The sequence below is a fragment of the Frankliniella occidentalis genome, unplaced genomic scaffold (assembly GCF_000697945.3).
Source record: "Frankliniella occidentalis isolate FOCC.00 unplaced genomic scaffold, Focc_3.1 Scaffold548, whole genome shotgun sequence".
In the NCBI taxonomy this organism is placed as follows: Eukaryota; Metazoa; Arthropoda; class Insecta; order Thysanoptera; family Thripidae; genus Frankliniella; species Frankliniella occidentalis.
The window spans coordinates 135,037-155,403 of NW_026267664.1; the positions used below are offsets into that span (position 1 = coordinate 135,037).

The following is a 20,367-nucleotide window of genomic DNA, read 5'->3' on the forward strand; positions in this document are numbered from 1 at the left end:
GGCTCTAAAATGTCTATGGCCATAGCCTTTTATTACAATTATTTTTAATATCAAACTTTATTACTTAGCAACGTGAGGATATTCATGAGAAAATAAGTGAAAGTGAAAAGTTGATGCATGAAATGAGCCAAACATGGGAACAGAAACTTGAGAAGACTGGTAAGAAACAAATGTTTCTGTTGTGAATCCTTCTTGACTTGATTATGCTTGAATGCAACGAGACTTTCTCTACTCTTTATGATATTCTAATATTACTATTGCTTGCAATCCTTAGAGCGGCTTCAGCAGGAACGCCAACAGGCCTTAGAAAAAATGGGTATAAGTGTTCAGGCCTCAGGCATACAAGTGGAGAAAAATAAGTATTATCTTGTGAATTTAAATGCTGATCCATCTTTGAATGAACTGCTAGTATACTATTTAAAGGTTTGTTCTCCGGAATTTGTTACCATTTATCATTGTTGGCTAACAAACAAATCTATATCACTGAAAATGCCTTTTTTTCCTCTGAACATTATAAAATAGGAACGAACACTTGTTGGTGCGAAAGGAGCTGAATCAGAACAGGACATTCAATTATCTGGTTTAGGCATTCAACCAGAACATTGTGTAATTGTGATTGAGGATGGCGGCCTCTTCCTAGAACCTAGAGTTAATGCCCGTTGTTTTGTCAATGGTGTACCAGCAATGGAACGTACTCCATTACACCATGGTGACAGAATACTGTGGGGAAACCATCATTTTTTTAGAGTGAATTGTCCCAAATCAGCTTGTAAGTGCACAGTGTTCTCTATGCCCCTTCCAATTTAAACCTCACTTTCTTATGACAGAGCTTTAATCTATCACTACTATTTTTCAGCTGCTACTTCCTCAGAGCCGCAGACTCCAGCTCAGCCTATTGATTATAACTTTGCAAGAGAAGAACTTATGTTGAATGAAATGAATAATGGTCCAATTCAGTCAGCAATTGCTCGTCTTGAACGACAACATGAAGAAGACAAGCAGGGTAATGTTGTGAAACACACAGTAACACCCTCCTACATTTCCCTCACACAAATTGCAAATGATATGCATTTAAAAAAAAAATGTATTAAAATGTATTGTTTTAACAATTTACAGTGGCATTAGAAAAACAACGTCAAGAATATGAAAGACAGTTCCAGCAATTAAGAAGTATTATGTCTCCGTCAACACCGTACTCTCCATATGTTCCTTTTGATCCTATTCGAGTTGGAAAGATTACACCAAATACACCTACAACTCAAATGAGAGTTGAAAAATGGGCTCAAGAAAGGTATGAACAATGAACAGGACAAAGTTCTGTCAAAAAAAAAAGGGTAAAAGAATCAGTTGTGGTTAATCTGTTACTTTTTAAAAAAATGTTTACAGTGATGAGATGTTTAAAAGAAGCCTGGGTAACCTGAAAGCTGATATTGTGAATGCTAACGCCCTGTGCCAAGAAGCTAATTTTCTAGCTGAAGAAATGGGTCGGCAAACGAAATTTAGTGTCACACTGCAAATACCTCCAGCAAATTTAAGCCCCAACAGAAGAGTAAGTGTATCATCTCCTGTCCGCTTATTCCCTAAAAGTTACTATAGATAATATCCTCTACTTAATTTGTGTGTTTTGTATCCAGAGAGGAGCTTTTGTCAGCGAACCTGCTATTTTAGTTAAACGCAAAAGAAAAGGAAGTCAAGTTTGGTCCATGGACAAACTTGAAAATAAACTCATAGACATGAGAGAACTTTATGGTGATGGAAAAGAGCATGTAAGTTTTCCTATATATGTGTATATATATTTTCTTTATTTTACTTGTTGCTGTGAATTTTATTTATTTTGATGTCAATAGGACCAGGATGATGCTTCTGATCCATTTTATGAGTACTCAGAAAACCACAATCTTATTGGAGTAGCAAATATCTTTTTAGAGGTACTATTTCATGATGTAACTTTAAATTACCACACTCCTATTATTAGTCAACAAGGTGAAGTTGTTGGACGCCTTCAGGTAAGTGTTCTAACTGTGGTGAAATAAAGTTTGGTATAGGCTTTCAGATCACCTGAGTTAATTTCTTTTTCTGTTGTAGGTGGAAATTAATAGAATATCTGGGACTTTTCCTCAAGATAGAACTTGTGAAGCAGGTTCTGAATGTTCTGGGGACAGTGGCAGAGACGATGAAGCAGTTCATGGTTCTTCAACAATCACTTGCAGAGTAATTATTCATTGTTTTTCCAAAACTTTCCCTAAATTTAATGCATGTTTTGTGTATAAAAATTACTAATGTCCTTTGTTCTATATTTCAGGTATCCATTAAACAAGCAACTGGACTTCCACCATCTTTATCTAACTATGTATTCTGTCAGTATTCATTTTGGAACCATCCAGATGTTCAAGTGGTAACTGCTGATCCTTCAACATTTACCTTCAACCATGAGCAAAACTTTACTATTCCTGTCACTGAAGAATTCATTGAGCATTGCTCAGAAGGAGCCTTGTCAATTGAAGTTTGGGGACATCGTAGTGCTGGTTATACTAGAACTAAACCCGGTTGGGAAGTTGAGCTTCAATTGGCTAAAGCTCGATCATTAGCCGACAGGTAATTGTTACTTTTAGTCTGCTCAAATTACTGTAAGCTTTTATGTAAGTTGCTATCTTGTACTGTCAAAACTATCATTGTAGGTGGAGTGAGCTCACAAGAAAAATAGAATTGTGGGTGGAAATTCAAGAACTAAATGATGCTGGAGACTATGCTCCTGTTGAAGTCATTCCTCGTGCAGACATCCAGACTGGTGGTGTCTATCAGTTACGTCAAGGTCAACAACGACGAGTTCTTGTGGAAGTGAGACCTGTGCACAATTCTGGAACCCTTCCTATAATTTGCCAATCCATTATTAGTATTGCTGTGGGAAGTGTTTCGAAAAGGTTTGAGTGATTCATTATTCTAAAATCTTACTTGTATTTTTGGATCTTTTGGATCTATTTATTAATGCAAACGAGTGAATACTTGCAGGTCTAAATTGCAAATGCCTCTTGATTCCTACCAAGAAGAGGATCTAGCTGTTCTAAGAGAGAAGTGGCAAGAGGCTCTTTTGCGAAGGCGACAGTATCTTGATCAGCAGATTCAAAGACTTATTAATAAACAAGGCAAGTTGTTGATTGTATGAACTACTTTCTTACACCTGGTAGTGTTTGTATAAGTTGTTTAAGTTTTTATTTTTATTCACAGATAAAACTGAGGAAGATGTTGAACGAGAGCATAGCCTTGTCAGTCAGTGGGTCAGTTTGACTGAGGAACAAAATGCTGTTCTTGTACCTGCAGCTGGATCTGGTATACCAGGGGCTCCTGCTGATTGGGTTCCTCCCTCTGGCATGGAAACTCACATGCCAGTGCTATTTTTGGATCTTAATGGTTAGTCCTGTTGAAGCTTTAATTTGTAAAGGTAAACTCACCCATTTTTTGGTCTGTTGTTAGTTTTATTGTTGTTTATTTTCATAGCTGATGACCTCTCCACAAGTCAGTCTGGTGAAGAAGTTCCCACCACAGGTGTAAATTCTATTCTTCCAAAGGAGCTTGGAAATAAATTTTATAGTCTACCTATCATTCGAAGAATGGAAAAAGAGGTCTGTGCAGTGGCTGCCTGGGACTCCTCAATTCAAGATAATGTCCATTTAAATAAAGTCACCGAAGGTTATTTTTATTCTTATGCTTTACATTATTTAAAAAAAAAAAAATTATTGTTGTCTAATCTAGGCTTGTACACCTTTTTTTTACTGTAGCAAATGAAAGAGTCTACTTAATTTTAAAGACTACAGTGCGACTCTCCCACCCAGACCCCATGGATTTGGTACTAAGAAAGCGTCTTAGTCTTAATATCTATAAGCGCCAGTCACTGACTGAACGTATTCGGAAACGGATTGTACGAACTGACTGTTTGACACGTTCTGGTGTGACTTATGAATTGGTATCAAATATTCCAAAGGTACATCCTATTTTTCAGTGGGTTTTTGGGTTGTATTTGGTTTTATTATAACAGTATAAATAACTGAAATAAGAATCACTCCTTTTAAAAACAGTCTATTTTGTTTTTGATAGGCAAGTGAAGAGCTAGAAGAGAGAGAATCTTTGGCACAGATTGCTGCCTCAGGAGAAGATACCTCACTTAGTGATGGGGAAACATATATTGGTAAGAATTCACTGTTTAAAATGACTTGAGAAGTCATGGAAATATATGTAATGTATTAATTACACCTCTTTTATTTTCCAGAAAAATACACCAGGGGTGTCAGCGCTGTTGAAAGCATTCTTACTCTTGACAGACTAAGACAAAATGTGGCGGTTAAAGAACTACTTCATACTCAAGGGCAACCTTTGTCCATGAGGAAAACTTGCAGTGTTCCTAATTTCTCTCAGGTAAAACACTAATTTATCATTTTGAAGTAAAAAGTAGAAGTGTAGGATTGTTTTTCTAATTTCCACTTTCTTTCTTTCTTTCAGATAATGAGAATGGATTCAGATGGAAATGTAGCACGTTCTGAAAGTTTTACTGACCTTGCTGACGTTTTGTCCGGTGGAAACTTCAGCATCAGAGATTCACGTCCTATCAACCGCTCCAGTCTTGGTGGATTTGTGCGAAGCGCATCAGAAAGTGTGGACTTAGCTCATCTTGCTTCATCAAGTGGAAAACCATTTGGAATTGGTGAGTTTTATAACACTTTCTTCCTCGCTATTGTCCACTTTCTCTTGTTTGTAATTAATATGTTTCTTGAAGAGTATGGTTTGATTCGATATGTGTCCAGTCCACTTAAAAAAAAAAAAGTCCTAGGTGCCTACATAGTATCTTCTCTTGTTTCTTAATCGTGCCATAACCTGTTTTCCAAACCACTATTATTCTGTAGATTCATTGTCCTGAGACTTAGCCCTTTCCCCCTATCCCTTCTTTAAGTCTCAAATATCTTTATTTGAAGTACACAGCTATGAAATGTCCTGAAATGCATTTCTTGGGAGTAATGTAGCTTTCTTAGACTGTACCATTGGGATAGATCCCGTTTTATTTTTATGGCAGTAATAACAGATCTCTGATTAGCAGAATGCCAAGTGATCCAAATGAGTACATTTTATTGGTCTGTTCCATTACCATAGTCTGATATAGGATGCTCTATGGCATCAGTTTGTAGAAAGTCAGATATTCACGTATCTAGAGATAGGTAAACATTTTTGATGTGGGTGTTACAATTCCTTCTCTATTGTAATCTTGTAATTCCAAAAATAACAATACAAAAGACAGGAAACATCAAAAACATCACCCTGCTGACAAGTGCTCATATGAACAGTATAATATTTATATTCAAAGTATACTAAGTAATTCACACAACAAACTAGGCAAATGTTTTTTTGATTGTTGATTGAACAGCTTTTGTTTTCTGATTTAAGTTAAAGCTTTCAAATCTGACCGAATCTGATTAGTGCCCACTCTGGAACCACTTTTCAAAACTCCTTGCAAATTTGTTTTCTTCCTCACTCAAATAAAGCTTGCATCATGGTTCTTTTTTTTTCTTTATTTTTACTTGTCTTTTCTAATATCCTAGATTTTTTTCATTGCCTTATTCTAGTTTGAATTTATAATACAGTATTGAATTTTCATTGTTTCCACTGTTCACATTCCTAACATTTCCTAGAGTTATAATTGTTTTCAATACCACTGTAATCTGTCTTCTTTCATCTTTTTTATTCTTGGTGCTGTGCACAGGTTTTGTTTTCTGTTCACTTAGTCCTCTCAAATTACACCCCACAATCAATGCATAATTTAATTTTCAAAGTAAAAGTATATGTCATGTTAATGTTAGTAAATTGCTCTTGAATCAACTTAGTAGCTAAACTGGTATATATTTTCTGCTATTACACTCTAAATTTTGTGAACCCCATTCCCTTTTGTTTGTTTATTTGTCGATTGATCAATCTGTGCAACACCAATCTCCATCTGTTCAATGAGCTTAATCTAACTACTTTCACTGTTTGCAAGGCTTTAAATGTAATTTTTTGATCGTTCTTTCCATTCATTTTTATGAAGCTTCCTATGTTGTGTTGTATAAGGTCAAAGCAAGTGGAGCATCTCCATTTCTTTATCTAATAGCTCAATTCCATTCTAACAAAGCACTTATTAATTTAATCAATATTTTAGCGCTGAGCTTGGTGTACCTAAGCTAGCATCTAGCAACACTCTTAGCCAGCAGATTAGGCATTAATCTCACAACACACTCATCAAAGAAATCCAAATACAGCTTCTACTATCATAACATTCCATTACAGTACCAGTAGTTTGGTAACCCAGTCTTTTTTTACATACTCTGATGTTGTGGTGTGTTTTTTTGTTTCGCTGCCTTGTAGGCTCCATTCTGTCAGGTAACCGCGCTGGGCTTTCATTACTTGTAATACTGTACCTTTGATGTTGTTTTAATTTTCTGATTAATAATTCCTTTGTGGTTGTGGTATCAATATAATCCCTCTGCTTGACGTCAACTATCACCTATCCTGTTGGTTTTGATGGTTTAATTATGTATTACATAAATTCAATGAAAACATTCGGAACATCATATATTAATATGTTGTGATATTGACACAAAGATATCTTTGCAATGTCAAGCTGAAAGGGGATTATATTTCCATTTCCACAGGTGATAAATTCATAATCATTTTGTGTTTGTTTTCCTACCTTTGCCTGAAAATATTCTAAAATTTGAACTATCTATCTGTCTTAGGAATGTATTTTGTAAATATGCCTGTAGGGTAGATACTGTAAATTAATTTGATGTTAATAACTCATCTTCATGCATGATTGCACAGCTAGCTTTCCTGCTTGCTTACAAGCTTCCTGTCCTTGCTTCTAGTGTCAACCGGTGTCAACAAAGAAAATTAAAAATTAATGACAAAGGGAACTATATACCTTCCTACACACAGGATGGTCGTTTGTGCCAGTGTTTCTGTAAGTATAGAACCCAATCTTCTTCAGCTGAACAAGGGCAAAAGATGAGGTGGCGTCACACCCAACTTGCGCCCTTGCCTGCACTCACCTTGGAATGGGTTGCATACTTACAGTAACACCGGCGCAAACGGGCCATCCCGTATAAAAAATGTGTATATGGGCTTTATGAAGTTAAGGTGATATGCTGATGCTGTTGTGCTGATCATCAACAAACAGCCTTAACTTGATAAAGACATATTTGCCTTGTTTGACCTGTATAAAAAATTTAGAAAGCATAGTCATTAAAGAAAAGTTTTACTTTCATTAGGAAGTACAAAAGAAAACCTTGTTGCATGAGCAGTATTAGTTCAAATTTCTTGTGGCAGTTTGAAATTTTATGGAAGACTGACAATTAAACCATCTGAAATTCACGCAGATGCTCTAGTTTGTTTAGAATTTGTAGTTGTGGGGTGTTAATTAAAGGAATGCAAGCCTGCATATTTGGGACAAAGCAGCTGAGCCTCAAAATGAAATTTAAGCAAACAGTTTTCACAGGAACCAATGCAGGAAGATTTTTGGAGTCACTGTTGATCATCATCTTTGTAGTCTAATCAATTTTCAGGCACCTGCTGAAAACAACTAGGTGTGCAGTGAAAAGTCCATCTTTTATTACACTTGTTCATTCTTCCTTAGAAATGTTTTTTCAATATGTATTTTGCATTATTATTTGAAAAGATAAATTTAAAGACAGGTATTAATTCAAAAACAATTCAACACGAAGTTGAGGTTGAGAAATCATTTCTTATTGGGATCGGTAGGGATGGCAGTTTTGGCACACTACTAGTTATCCTAGTACTGTATGACTTCTACTGGCATGACTATAAACCTTTGCATGGAACTGTGTTTACAGAGTATTTTGAGGAAATTGTTAAGGCTTTTAACTTGTGAAGGTAAAAGAAAACTAGGCTTTTTTACTAAGTGGTTTACTAATTAAGTATCCATAGTACATACATACACATTTAGATGTGCTTTAAAATATTCAAAATTTTAGATTTTGAGTGTTTTAGTCTACAGTTACCGGCAAGGTCAATTTCTTTAGTCGTTCCGGTGAAATATAGAACCAGTGTGTAAATTAAATTAATGCTTTCACACTAAATGTCTCCGATATTGTGTAGTTTAATGAGTCTGTTAACAATTCAATCAGATTTTCGTGTAATCCTTTATTGTGTAGTAACTGATTTATACCAATATAAATTTGAAATTATGCGAATTTCTTCAATATATTCAATTATATTCAAACTTTTTTGGTGAAAGCTGTAAATCATGTTCTGTAAGGTGGCTTGCTTGTGGTGGGTATGTGGTTTTGGTGTTTGTCTTTAACTTGTGTCACTGTCTATTTCAGCACGTCCCACCTTCCTCAATCTCAACATCAATCTTAATGCATTGCGGCTGCAACCTGGATCTAAGTGTATGTGGTGGTTTCTACCATTTTAGTTTTCTGTTTTTCTATTTTTAATTATTAGGATGCATGCTGCTTAACTTAAATGCTTTTTGTTTTTTTCATTTTAAGTTTGTTTAACCATTGAGGTGTCTTCTTTTTTTTTTAAAGGTGGAGTTGCACAGTAGTCGTCTTAAACATGTGAATTCACCCCTACCTTTCTTTTTTTCTCAATTTTTTTTTTTTTTTGTAGGATGTTTTTGTGTCTTACCATAGTAAAAGTACATACAATCTTTTTTTGTTTTGTTTTGTAGTGAGACTAGAAATTTACATCTACCACTACCTATCTATCTATATCCTATTTTTAAAATGTCTAATCGAATTTCCTCTTACAGCCTCTCCAAATACCAAACTAACCACACTTCATGAAGAACAAATGGGGTCTTCAACTGCCCTTGATTTATCTCCCCGTGAAGAGGAAGGTGATGAAGATGATGAAGAGGAAGTGAGCACCAAAACACAGGTTTTAGCAGAGGGACGTATTGAAGAGTTAAGTTCAGGTAGCCAACTTCCACCTAGTCAAGAAATGGGGCAGCAAGGCACCGAAGATGTAACTGACTTAGAAACATATGACCCCATGTTGGAGTCAACGGCTGGGGGGGAAACTTTAATTGATGCTCCCTCTGATGTAAGTGTGGATCATTATGAAGATGCAAGTATGAGGGAAGAAAGTGTTGAAGATGGCATTGAAGATATTAAAGTGGATGTAAAGCAGGATCACTCTTCTGATGCTGGGAGCAGTGAAAATTTGTTGGAAGCTGACATTGGCACATTGAGTGAACCTGAACTTGAATCTTACCAGGTGTGTTTTTAGTGTAAATTTTTATCTCTGTCTCTTTCTCTTGTCATGTCACCAAATATTACCAACAATTTGCAATCTTTTCAGGTTAAATCATGTAGCTTAGACCAAAAAGTTTGTAAAGTAATTCCAAGTTCCCGGACTCTTGATTCTATTGTTGAGCTGCAATCAGGAAAAATTTGGACTCCAAGCTCTAGTTCAAGGTAACAGAAAGTAACCAATTGGCAATTATTTTTACCCCTCACTTTGGTGCTGATTGTATACCATCTTTGTAAACTTTTTAGCGGCTATGGTTCACAAGCTGTATCTTCAAGCAACCTGTCTAGTGAAGATTCGGTTTCCATTAAAAGCATCAGTGCTGATGACACACCTGACACTGAATTAGCTCGAGGGCCATTATTTATTGAATTACCACCTGTGTCAGAGGTTTTGCCTGTGAACCTAGTGAAATCTGACAGTATTCAGTCTGATACTGTAGTGTCACCATGCCCAGAAGAACCCCAAGAGCAGGAGACAGTACCTTTGAATATGCTGGATGTTGGTGATACTGATCTGACAGCTGCCACCCAGGCTGGACATTTAATTGATGAGGACTCCCCTTATGAGGGAACTTCAGTTGTCCACACTGCTTTACCTCCAGGAAAGGTATTGTAATATGATTAATAATAATAATGTATTAAGTAATAATGACAATAATGTATTTTTCATATGTGTAATTTCATATTAGTAAAGACTGTAATAATTATTATTTTTGTTACTGATAGAATAGGAGATCAATCTAATTATGTAGTCATTTTTTTGTTTTATAATTAAGTTTTGTGATGCACAATGCAGGTGGTGAGAAGGAAAAAAACACCAAATCGAGTAACCAACCAAAATAATAGAGCTTCATTTCCCCTTGCCAAACATCAGTCACCAGAAAGTAGCCTTTCTCATAGTATGAATGGTGATAAGAACTCAAGTTTAGAAAAGCTGTCTGGCGATGGTGAGTACACTATCTTACCTAATAATGAGTTTAGCAGTATGCATGTTAATGAAGCATCTTGGTAAAGCTGTATAAAAGTATGTGGGAAGAGGAAAACTAAAGGAGCTAGGTTAGAGGGCCTCAATAAGTTATGCTTTCTTCGTTCCTGTATTATCATTCTTTTCAGCTTTACTGAAATGCCTGGTTGCTTAAGAACTGTATCATATTAAAAATTTTCAGATGAGAGTGATATGTATGGCTCACGGAGAGACCTAAATCAAGTACCTGTCCCAGATTGGGTGCTCATTGGTGAAAGTGTGATTATTCGTCCATACAATTCAACAGGAGTTGTTGCCTTTGTGGGTCCCACTGAATTTTCTCATGGTACTTGGGTTGGGGTTGACCTTGACGCACCCACAGGTAAATCTTTAACCTTTATTTTCCTCTTAATTATAAAGATTTGACTCAGCAACTTATTTTAAAATCATTTATAATCAAATTATTATTATTCATTCTGTGCTCTCTAAATAACTTCTAGGAAAGAATGATGGTATGGTACAGGCTGTACGCTATTTTACATGCCGCCCAAAACATGGAATTTTTGTGAGAGCAGACAAACTTATACAAGATAGGAGAGGCCGAGCTATGCGACATTCCGATGTAACAGCAAATTCCAGTACACTTAAGCGTAGCGGAAGTCGTGGTCAGTATTAATTAACTAATTTCCCTCTTCTGTAGCATACTCCATTTGAAATTAAATTTTAAATTAGTTTCTTATTGTCTTGATCAGGTGAAGGACTTTCAACACTTCATCGGTCTAGAAGTAGAGGAGAAAATCTAAGCTCAGTAGGAACTACAAGCAGATCATCTTCCAAAGGAAAATAGATTTGACATCTAGGAAACCCCCTTTTCTCAGTACCTGCTTGTTGCAGAGCTCTTGTTGCTGCAACTCACGCAATGATGGGACTGTTTTGCATTAGTGAAAACAATCTAAACCATACAATTTCCACTTGATAAAGCTGATACAACTTTTAATCTGCTCAGAGATGTAAATCGTGTATATTTTATACTGTCTTGTCTTCAATTGACACTCTTGCAATAATGTTGTATACAAAGTGGTTTTCTGACATTTCAGAATTAATTTTTATTATGTATTATTAACTTAAATAACCTTACTGAAGTTTAAGGGTAGTGGTGCCGTTCCCTCCACAATTCATCGGCAGCTTGATCAGTGTTTTCCCAATTACAAACCAAAGTGCCCTGCTTACTTGCACTGAGCTGTTTTTGCTGCACTTAGTAACGATTTTTCAAAAAACAAAGATAAGATACATACATAGTTTAGTCCGTCCGTTTGGTCCTGTAAACACTGTCCACTCAACTTTTGTGATAGCATGCAGGACTTCATTTTTTTTACATGGATTTTTTTCCTTTTTAGTGTTGGTTACCTTAATTTTTTATTTTTCTCAAAACTCCTTGTGGGTCAGCCATATTTGAGAAAAAGTGTAAAAATGGGTCCAATCTCTATAATGCTGGGTTACTTTTATTTCTTCACACCAATCAAAAATGTAATCCAACTATGGTTTGAGATTTATTCATGCTTACATAAATCTCATTGCGATTGCTTACTGCTTCTGGTGATATTCTAATTATCTACAGAGGTATTCTTTCTGTGTTGGTCATAGTTCCATAATACACAAATAATTCTTTAATTTTTGAAGGCATTCATAGGATTAAAACAGTGGATAGCAGACCTTTACCCTTACTTTCTCTTAAAACAATGTCTTTCTTCCGCTGCTCTTGTATTTTTCTTCCTTGAATGAAATGTGCTCTGCCTAACAGTTGCCAAAATCTTTGAAATGAAGTGCTGCCTGTACAGGATTTTTTTTTTTTTTTTTTTTTTTTGTGATTTATAAGAGTTGTTTTACTGAAGCATAGATGAACTAGGCACCAACAGGACTGTTATATTATGAATTGATATGTAAGTGATGTACATAATTTCTTGTAAGAGTATTGAGGTAATTTCTTTCTGGTACAAATTGTGTTTTTGTTTGGGTTGTAGCATAGCACAGAAAAGTTCCTTCATGTTTTGATGGTTTTGATCTACAGCATATGCACTGCAGTGGCTTTGATCACATTTGAGAGTTAATATGTACCAGTACTTCATTGCAAATTCTAGATATGTCCCCTGGGTTGCTTGTTTTTAATTTTAATCAGCTGTTGAACTAAGAGAAGTGGTCAATTTTAATTTAATTGTTGACCTTACATGTACATGTATTGCTGTTTTTAGTCATTTTACAGTGTAGACTCAATATCCAAAAGTAAATTCTATGTAGCATGTCTTGCATATTCGCATTTTGAATCCTATTCCGTGGTAAAGTGTGATATACCTAGTATGCAAATTCTAACTTCTGCATTTTAAACTTTCAAGTGTCCAACAGTTTGTTTCAACTGTGTAAAGCATGGCTGTGTCGGTGGAGTTTTCTTTTTTTGTCCCAGGTATGCTTGGCACAAGTCATTTGTAAGATGTGAATAACTATTTAGCATACTGTTTCTTTTTATTTCTGTTTAAAGCTGCCACAGTAATGATTTTCTCTGTTTTCCAATTTGTACATTTGTGTACACAGGTACTCAATAGATATAGTTTTACTTTGTATATTTAAAAGCCCGTGACTTAGTCTAGGAGAGTCATTTTTATGCTGTGTGTTAATTCTCTTTGCTGGATGCAGTTTGTGTGCAGAACTAGTGTACAGCTTTTTAAACTGATTATTATCTAGTCTTGTCAGCCTTTCTTAGATACCAATAATTTGGTAATGTTGGGAAATTTTCCTTGTACTGTCTCAATTCTTAACTGCTTTTATGCACTAGTACAATAGCTATTTTTTGTCATTCCTTTAAACAGTTCTGATTATTTAAACATAAAACATATATATGATATTAGAGTGGTCAGTATATTTTAGCTGGTACTTACTTCCACATTTGTGCATAAATTTGTAGGTTCTGGCCAAGTTAACATTACTTTCAACTGTTCGTGTTTCTCAATGGGTTAGGCTAGAGTAGTGTAGTTAAAATAGCAGCCCTTCTTTCTATTTTACAATGAGGGACAGAGTATTAGATGTTATTACAAATGATAAACTGACGAAAGCCAAATTATTACCCGCACCAAAAGATATGAAAATTTTGATGTCTCTTTGAAGTTGAATGTTTTAAATTATCTGATCCCGGCGAAGATATTGTGTAAGTGACAGTCCTGTTGTATTAGCTTGTCAGTTTACCAAGTGAAGTGATGTTGCTGAGCCTAGAATCCATCTGTTGTTGAGAACTATATTCTCCAAGTTTGCTGCTGGAAATTGTTTGCTGTTAATTCATTTTCATGTACTTTCAGTAATTATTTTACGTTGTTTTATTTAATTGTAGTTTCAAAGTGGACGGGTTTAAGTAGCATGTTGTTGTTTTGATATGTTATTTGTTTTGTGTATTGTTTAATTTCTGCATAGGGAGACATTTCTTGTGTTGGAAGTGGTTTTCTGTGATAGTGTTTTATTTACATGTCTACCAGCATGTGAACTCCTGCAGGAAAACCATGCATTTGAGAAGGTGTAGGATAAATTAATTTACTGATACAGAACTGTTTACAACAAACACTTGCATCTTTTCTTAATTAAAAACTTGAAATATTTTGTTACTTTATTGCAATGTAAGAAATCTGGCTGGGCATAGTTCTATATCTTTTACACTTGTTATGATTCTGATACTATCAGGTTCTTTGATGTTTTTTTACTCATTTTTAACTGACAATGAACAGGCTCCATTTAAAAACCTATGATTCCATCCTTTCTTTGACTTCTACTTTTAAAAGAGGTTGCCTCTTATATTATTGTCCATATACCTGGCACTCCCATAGTTATGATTGAATGTTTAAAAAAATTCTTGTAATAATGATGAAATTCAAGTACTTTTTGAATGATTGAGTGGTACGGTATAATTTTAAATCAAGAGTTATTAATCATTAATTTCATTCCAATGAATTGTGGGTAGTGATTTTTGTTACGGTTGACCTTTACGCTATTTTTGGTATTGTGATAATTGTGTCTTGAGAATGGTTGAAACATTTTTTCTTTTGTTGAAGTGTTACAAAGTTAATTGTGCCATTAGCCCTTTCTGTTGGCAAAGTGAAGTTGCCCAACGTTTATTTTAAGTTGACCATGTGGAAATTTACAATTTTGTTTTAAATTGTTGACTTATTAACATGTGGTATTTTTAGTTTTATGGCAGACTTAATTAAGAATACTTTCAAACAAAACAGAGGACGAATGAGGCACCACTTTTCATTAACAATACAATGGCATATCTTTTTTGCCCTCATGTTGGGTGTGCATTATTCTGTAGTGTGACAAAAATGTGTCAAAAATCAGGTAGCTTAAACCGAATGGGATTGACCTTTACAGTAGATAAGTTTTTATTTAAATTTCCATTTAGCCCTTTTCATTTTGATATTCAAATCTAGACACCACCCTGCACTAGAAAATAGCCCTCCATTTAATAGTCTTCTTGTAGATCTTTAAAGCCATAAGCTTTGGTACTTGGCTTTAAATAAATTTGCCCTGGTTCTGATTTTGTGACTTGTTTTGGAAGTATTCAGAACATAATACAAATTGATTTGCACAAGGAAGTATCCATGTACAAAATGGCTGATGTCAGAGTCAACATTTTGTTGGTTGTGTTAGAAATATTGTCGTGACCTTAAGCTCTGTTTTATTTCTGCAGCACGGTAAAAGCTGTCCAGTCTAGCGACATTTTATTTTAGTAATATTCAGCTGTGATTAAAATATTTTAAGTCTAGGCATTATTTATTATTTTAGGTGTTATTTTAAGTGTTACAAACCAATTGGTAACGAACTTGGAACTAACCACCGTATTTGCAGTGGTCCTGTTACAATCTTTATAATAATGTTCCTATCAATGTTCCATTGTGATGTTGGGAGCACAGGATATGATGGGTGTATTTTCCCAATGAGTGCTCTGTAAACTTATTTAGGAACAACTAACCATCGTGAATGAAGAAATGAGCTCTCATGAAGGGCCTCTTTAATCCATCCCATACATTTTTTTCTCTTTAAGTGTGAGTGTGTATGTGAAAATTGGATTGCTGAGTTCCCTGCTTTAAGGTGCTTCACATCCCAATTTACTTTCAGTCATAAATTATGTGAGCATTAAGACGTTTTGTTATTTGCTGTTGTTTTTGTACATAAGTTTCAATACACACCATTTTAATGCACTGCTTTGAAAATCCTTGTTTTATTTAACTGTCTATCTACTGGAAACTTGTACAGGTCAAATGAGGGGCACAGAATGATTCGGAGGAAATACACACCAAACGAATTATCTGGCAACAAATTTATTTTTGGTATGCTTTGGGACCTAAACTTTGCCAAGTACATAGTACCTGGGCAATCTTAAACCAGTAGTATTGTGTGTCCAAATAATATTTTGAGGATATAACAAATACCTTGATGGCCTTCGAATTGCCTGCAAGGGGCTACTTTATTTATTTTTTCTATGGGATTACAAACAGTTTTGCAGGGTAAATGTAAAAGAAAACACAGATTAACCAGAACCTAATTCCAAGACCAAATGTCATGAGTAAAATAAAAGTACACTTAAATACTTAAAACTCTCAACAAAAATAACAATAAATATCAAGATTGTCTCTCTATATTACATATCCATATACCTTCCAAAAAACAAGACCTAAAACTTTCGAATGACAAATAATTATTTGGAGCATAGGCACTAACTGCTCTTGCTAGTCATGGCAGCGCAGCCCTTAAACTTCTGCTACTCTAAAGAATAACATTCATGACAGAGGCACCTCTACCTAATAGTTCAGTAAAGTTTCTGCTACAAACCACTTACTGCACAAGACTCAAGTCATCCATAGGAAACACAAAAACCTTAACCAGAGAAAGACAATCCCATTTCGCAGGGCAAAGAACTAATTTTATACCAATCAAACTTCACACCTAACAAATCTATTTTAAGAGAAATTTATGTTCTGGGAGAATAGGTGGAGTCAACAAGACAAGTGATCATCGCATTTGTAGCAATGATTTTGGCCGCGATTGGGGTATGAACGTGAACTTACCACTTTCAACAGCCCATGGACGAAGCCACACGACAATACACCCTTTTCAATAAATAAGCATTACAAAGAAACTTGAGAAGGCACAATTACAATCATCTCATCACCTACTAGATTAGAAATGCACTGCTATCACAGAACATAGATAGAATGGAATGGAGGACATTCAAAGAAGCATCTGCATTGAACTACCTATAAGATAAAAAATATCTCAAGTTCACACAACAGGCACAGCTTAGGTACAGTGATGATAACATTGACCACAAACACTACTCATGTTCACAACATGTTTCAACTGCCTCTCTCCTTTATAAGTGTTACAGGTAAAGTCCGGGTGTCAGGATTCCCTGGCCCCGGTAGAGTATGTCCGTTTGGGACGACTGAAGCCGGGCATTCACTAGTCAATGTTGGCCATGTTGGACATTCACTGAAAGCAGTCAGGGAAGGTTCGAAATCGGACTTTAGCTGAGAGGGGTGGCCGGGAAAAAACCCTTTCTCTCAGGGGCTTTGCTGGGGAAACGAACTTTTCTGGAGGGCAGGGCTTCGTGATGTGCAACTGCACCGCAAGCAGGTGCCGAGCGGGCACAAGGTGCACCCGCAGAAGGAACAACCAGCTCTGTAGGTCTAAGTGCCACCAAGACAAACCCAGCTGCCTCAACTGCCCCACTGCTAATTGTATAAACCCCCAACCCACACCCACAATACCTAAACTTTTATTCCCAACATTCCCGGCCACCCCTCTCAGATAAAGTCCGATTTCGAACATTTCGTGACTGCCTTCAGTGATTGTCCAACATATCCAACGTTGCCTTGTGAATGCCAGGTTTCAGTCGTCCCAAACGGACATTCCCTACCGGGGCCAATGAATCCGCACTCTCACTAGGGAATTCAGACATTCCCTGACACCCGGACTTTACCAGATAAATGACAACTTCAGAGCTTATAAATATTTGTGCAAAAGAAAAATAAATAATTAATCACAGATTGCATTTCATTGAGTGAGGGCTTTCAATATTCTAAAACCATTAGAATTAAAATCTAATATCAATTTTTGGGAAGTTCTATTATTTTATGATGTAAGGTATAGGTTTACCTAGTCTAGAACATTTCATGAGCATGCAGTCAAACATTTCTGTTAACATTTTTATAACTAGTTAAAGGACTAAATCAACTTACATCAGTCATCTAAACTCATTGAAAGAAAAAAGGAAACAATTTTTAGATTCCCCAGACCCTCAGCTATTTTTCTTTCTATATCCACTGTAGCTTGCCAACAAGTTCTGCACTTCTAGCTCGCATACCTCATCCTAAAAACATACAAAAACAATTTAAGAGAATGAATTTACATTTACAACACAAAAATATTCAATGCCTTACCTCACAACTAGTGACAGAAATAGCAGCAGCATCATCCAACCAATGAACAGCTTCTGCATAATTATTCTGTGCTATATAGCATTTGGCAAGGAAAAGAGAGTTTTCTTTCCAAGGTGTAGGATTTAGTTTGTGAGCAGCTTTAAAATCTTCAATAGCTTCAGGTAAAGTAGCAGCAGGAACTTCAGCAAAGAGTGTATTGGCAACTTTTCGTTCTATCCATGACAAATTTGCCACCTAAAGAATTGCATTTTTTCATTAATGTGTATGCACACTAAATTAAAAACAATGAAAAACAGAGCAAGGCTACTTACCTCATACTTGAAGCGACCAACAAGATGTCGCAAAGAGGCATCCTCAGGTCTAAGAGTTATGGCTTTTTCAACGTGTGTTTTAAATACATAACCACCCTCAATTTTTTCTTTCATTCCAAGGTAGTCACCATACGCGCCAGTCAAAATAGCAAACCATTTGTGGGCTTCAGCATCATTGCTGTTAATGTCTAATGCTTGCTTTGCATAATCCAAACCTGCAAAACATAAGGATTTTCAGTAAACTGTATATGATAAAAACCCGCAGAGCGGTAAAGGGGGCTGCTGTGTTGTTTTATGAGCTACCCTGGTATTAACTGCGCAAAAAAATACACCATAAATGAGACAGTTTAGAATATAATCATTTAGTACAGCAATTATTGTTTGGGGCATGGCAAAATCCTGTTTATATGAATATTACTGGTCAAACCCCAGGCCCAACCAGTAAATCACTTTCACTGCTGGTTGTTCCAACTGCATACAAGTACACACCTAGGTTTTCAGAATAGTCGCCCACCTAGCTTAAGTCATTTAACATAAAAATATTATTTCCAGAACAATTCATAAATTTTGGCTTACCTTCCAGAATGAACTCCTTTTTCTGATCCATGTGACCCATAGCAGCACATGCTGTTCCTAAGCCATGACAGCACTTAGCTAGGCGCCATAAAATACCAGAGTTTGCTTCGTGCTGAAATTATAAAATAGACTTTCAAACAAACCAAAGAGATCATTTAACACATTGACAAAATGCAAACGCGAAATACTTTGGACAAATAAGCTGTCAGTTTAGAATAAGCCTCCCTGCGGCTTTCAGAAGTTCCAGTCTTCAGAAGAACATCTACATTCTCTATTAAAGACTTCAATGCCTCATCTACAATACCAGGTGTATCATTATCACTAAAATAAAAAGAGAAAAAACTTTCAGTGTTAAGTAATTCCAGTTAAAGATAACAATTTGGATTTGGAAGTACATAGTAAAAAGCTTACAACTCATCATCCCCACCAGAGGATAGGTCAAAAAACTCATCTTCTTCGGAGTCGTAGTTACTAACAGTTCTAAAACTACGAACAGAACGTGTAGGGGAGCTTCTCCTAGAACTTGAGGAACTAGACTTAATTTTCCGCAACCTGCAATATGAAGCATTTGTGAGATAAAACATAACAAAAAAATGCATAGAAAATTAATTAAAAAATACATTCTGCCTACCTGGCAGCTTCTAGTTCTGCTCTTAACTGGTTTACAGTAAGATCAAGTCGTGATATTTCTTGTTGTAACAAAACACGCCGTCGAGATTCATAGAAATAATTCCACAAAACAACACCAGCAGCACCAAGGACAGCACAAGCTCCAAGAGCGATTGAAATAACATTGCTAAAAGAAATAGAAATCCATCACAAATAGATTAAGAATAGAACATTAAATGGTCAGCTCACACTAGAGCATATTATAAGAGTTGGTGATATTTTTGCTTGATAGTAACATAATTTCTACAGTTTATTTCTACATTTAAGGTTAAGTTAGGAAAGTACAATTATTTTGAGTATGTTACCTTTGTTGGTTCATTGTCGTAAGCTGAAAACTTTCACTAACAGGTCTTAAATATTTTATTTCTAGGGAAATAATTTCAGTCGATTGGTTGATTGAAAGGTATAAACATTGTCAGGTGCTATGCCCCTTTTCAGTGGTTAGACCTTTGATTCGAAGTAAAAGTAGGCAGGCAAACCTTTGGCCATTCAATTTAGCATTCTAATTTCCCTTTCTAAAAAAAAGAAAGGTCAACGGTGCAAAGGTGGTTAATGACTTTATCGGCCGAGTGTGTATCGGTATCGGTATCGTCAGAATCATGTACGGCCACGGCCGAACAACACACACACGCGCCCGCGCACACACACACTCAAGGGAAGTGGAAAGGGAGGGGGGTTGCGGGAAGCGCGCGAACGAGCGAAAAGAATTCAACTTTCACAGCTTTTAAGCTGATTTTCAACAAGGTGGTTCTCGACAACAAACTCTAGCACAGAAAAAGGAAAAGTTTTCTTTGAGATGGTTCTGTGTGCCTTTCTTCATCTTTTTCAGTTCTTCGATAAGGAAGGCGAATCGCGTTCGTGAAAACATCAAAACATCAATTCGAATGATGGCGTGCGGTTTGCCTACCCATTATAAAGGTAAGATGCTTTCTGTTCCATGATATTAATTCGTCTTATATCGTTTGTACGTAAAGGCAACTTCGTAAATCTATTTCACATTTGTTCAAAATCTAGAAGGGAATTCCCTAAAATTAACTGGAGTTCAGCTTTACATTAAAGTCAAAATTTCCTTGGAA

At 35.9% G+C, this 20,367-nt stretch overlaps 2 protein-coding genes across 2 annotated transcripts; one reads left to right on the forward strand and one right to left on the reverse strand.

Annotated features, from left to right (window-relative positions):
• Positions 1-68: 68 nt before the first annotated feature.
• Positions 69-15,506, forward strand: LOC113218092 (kinesin-like protein KIF13A; the record flags this gene model as incomplete). Its single annotated transcript, XM_052275229.1, is given in 27 exon segments — positions 69-159; positions 275-423; positions 523-769; positions 857-1,003; positions 1,117-1,291; positions 1,387-1,549; positions 1,635-1,766; positions 1,848-2,006; positions 2,086-2,211; positions 2,303-2,595; positions 2,679-2,921; positions 3,010-3,143; positions 3,226-3,408; positions 3,496-3,687; positions 3,777-3,979; positions 4,093-4,183; positions 4,265-4,410; positions 4,495-4,696; positions 6,385-6,399; positions 8,361-8,426; positions 8,792-9,258; positions 9,343-9,458; positions 9,540-9,900; positions 10,090-10,240; positions 10,460-10,639; positions 10,758-10,922; positions 11,010-15,506. Coding segments are annotated over 27 exon segments (4,692 nt in total), but the record flags the coding sequence as incomplete, so codon positions are not given.
• Positions 15,507-15,730: 224 nt separating this feature from the next.
• On the reverse strand, positions 15,731-19,933 carry LOC113218093 (regulator of microtubule dynamics protein 1). The gene is made up of 8 exons (XM_026438292.2): positions 19,597-19,933; positions 19,254-19,418; positions 19,034-19,174; positions 18,811-18,943; positions 18,623-18,734; positions 18,047-18,261; positions 17,736-17,969; positions 15,731-17,665 (listed from the first exon to the last, which is right to left on the reverse strand). The coding sequence occupies exons 1-8, from the start codon at positions 19,608-19,610 to the stop codon at positions 17,594-17,596; spliced, it is 1,086 nt and encodes a 361-aa protein (XP_026294077.1). The 5' UTR covers positions 19,611-19,933; the 3' UTR covers positions 15,731-17,593.
• Positions 19,934-20,367: the final 434 nt, after the last annotated feature.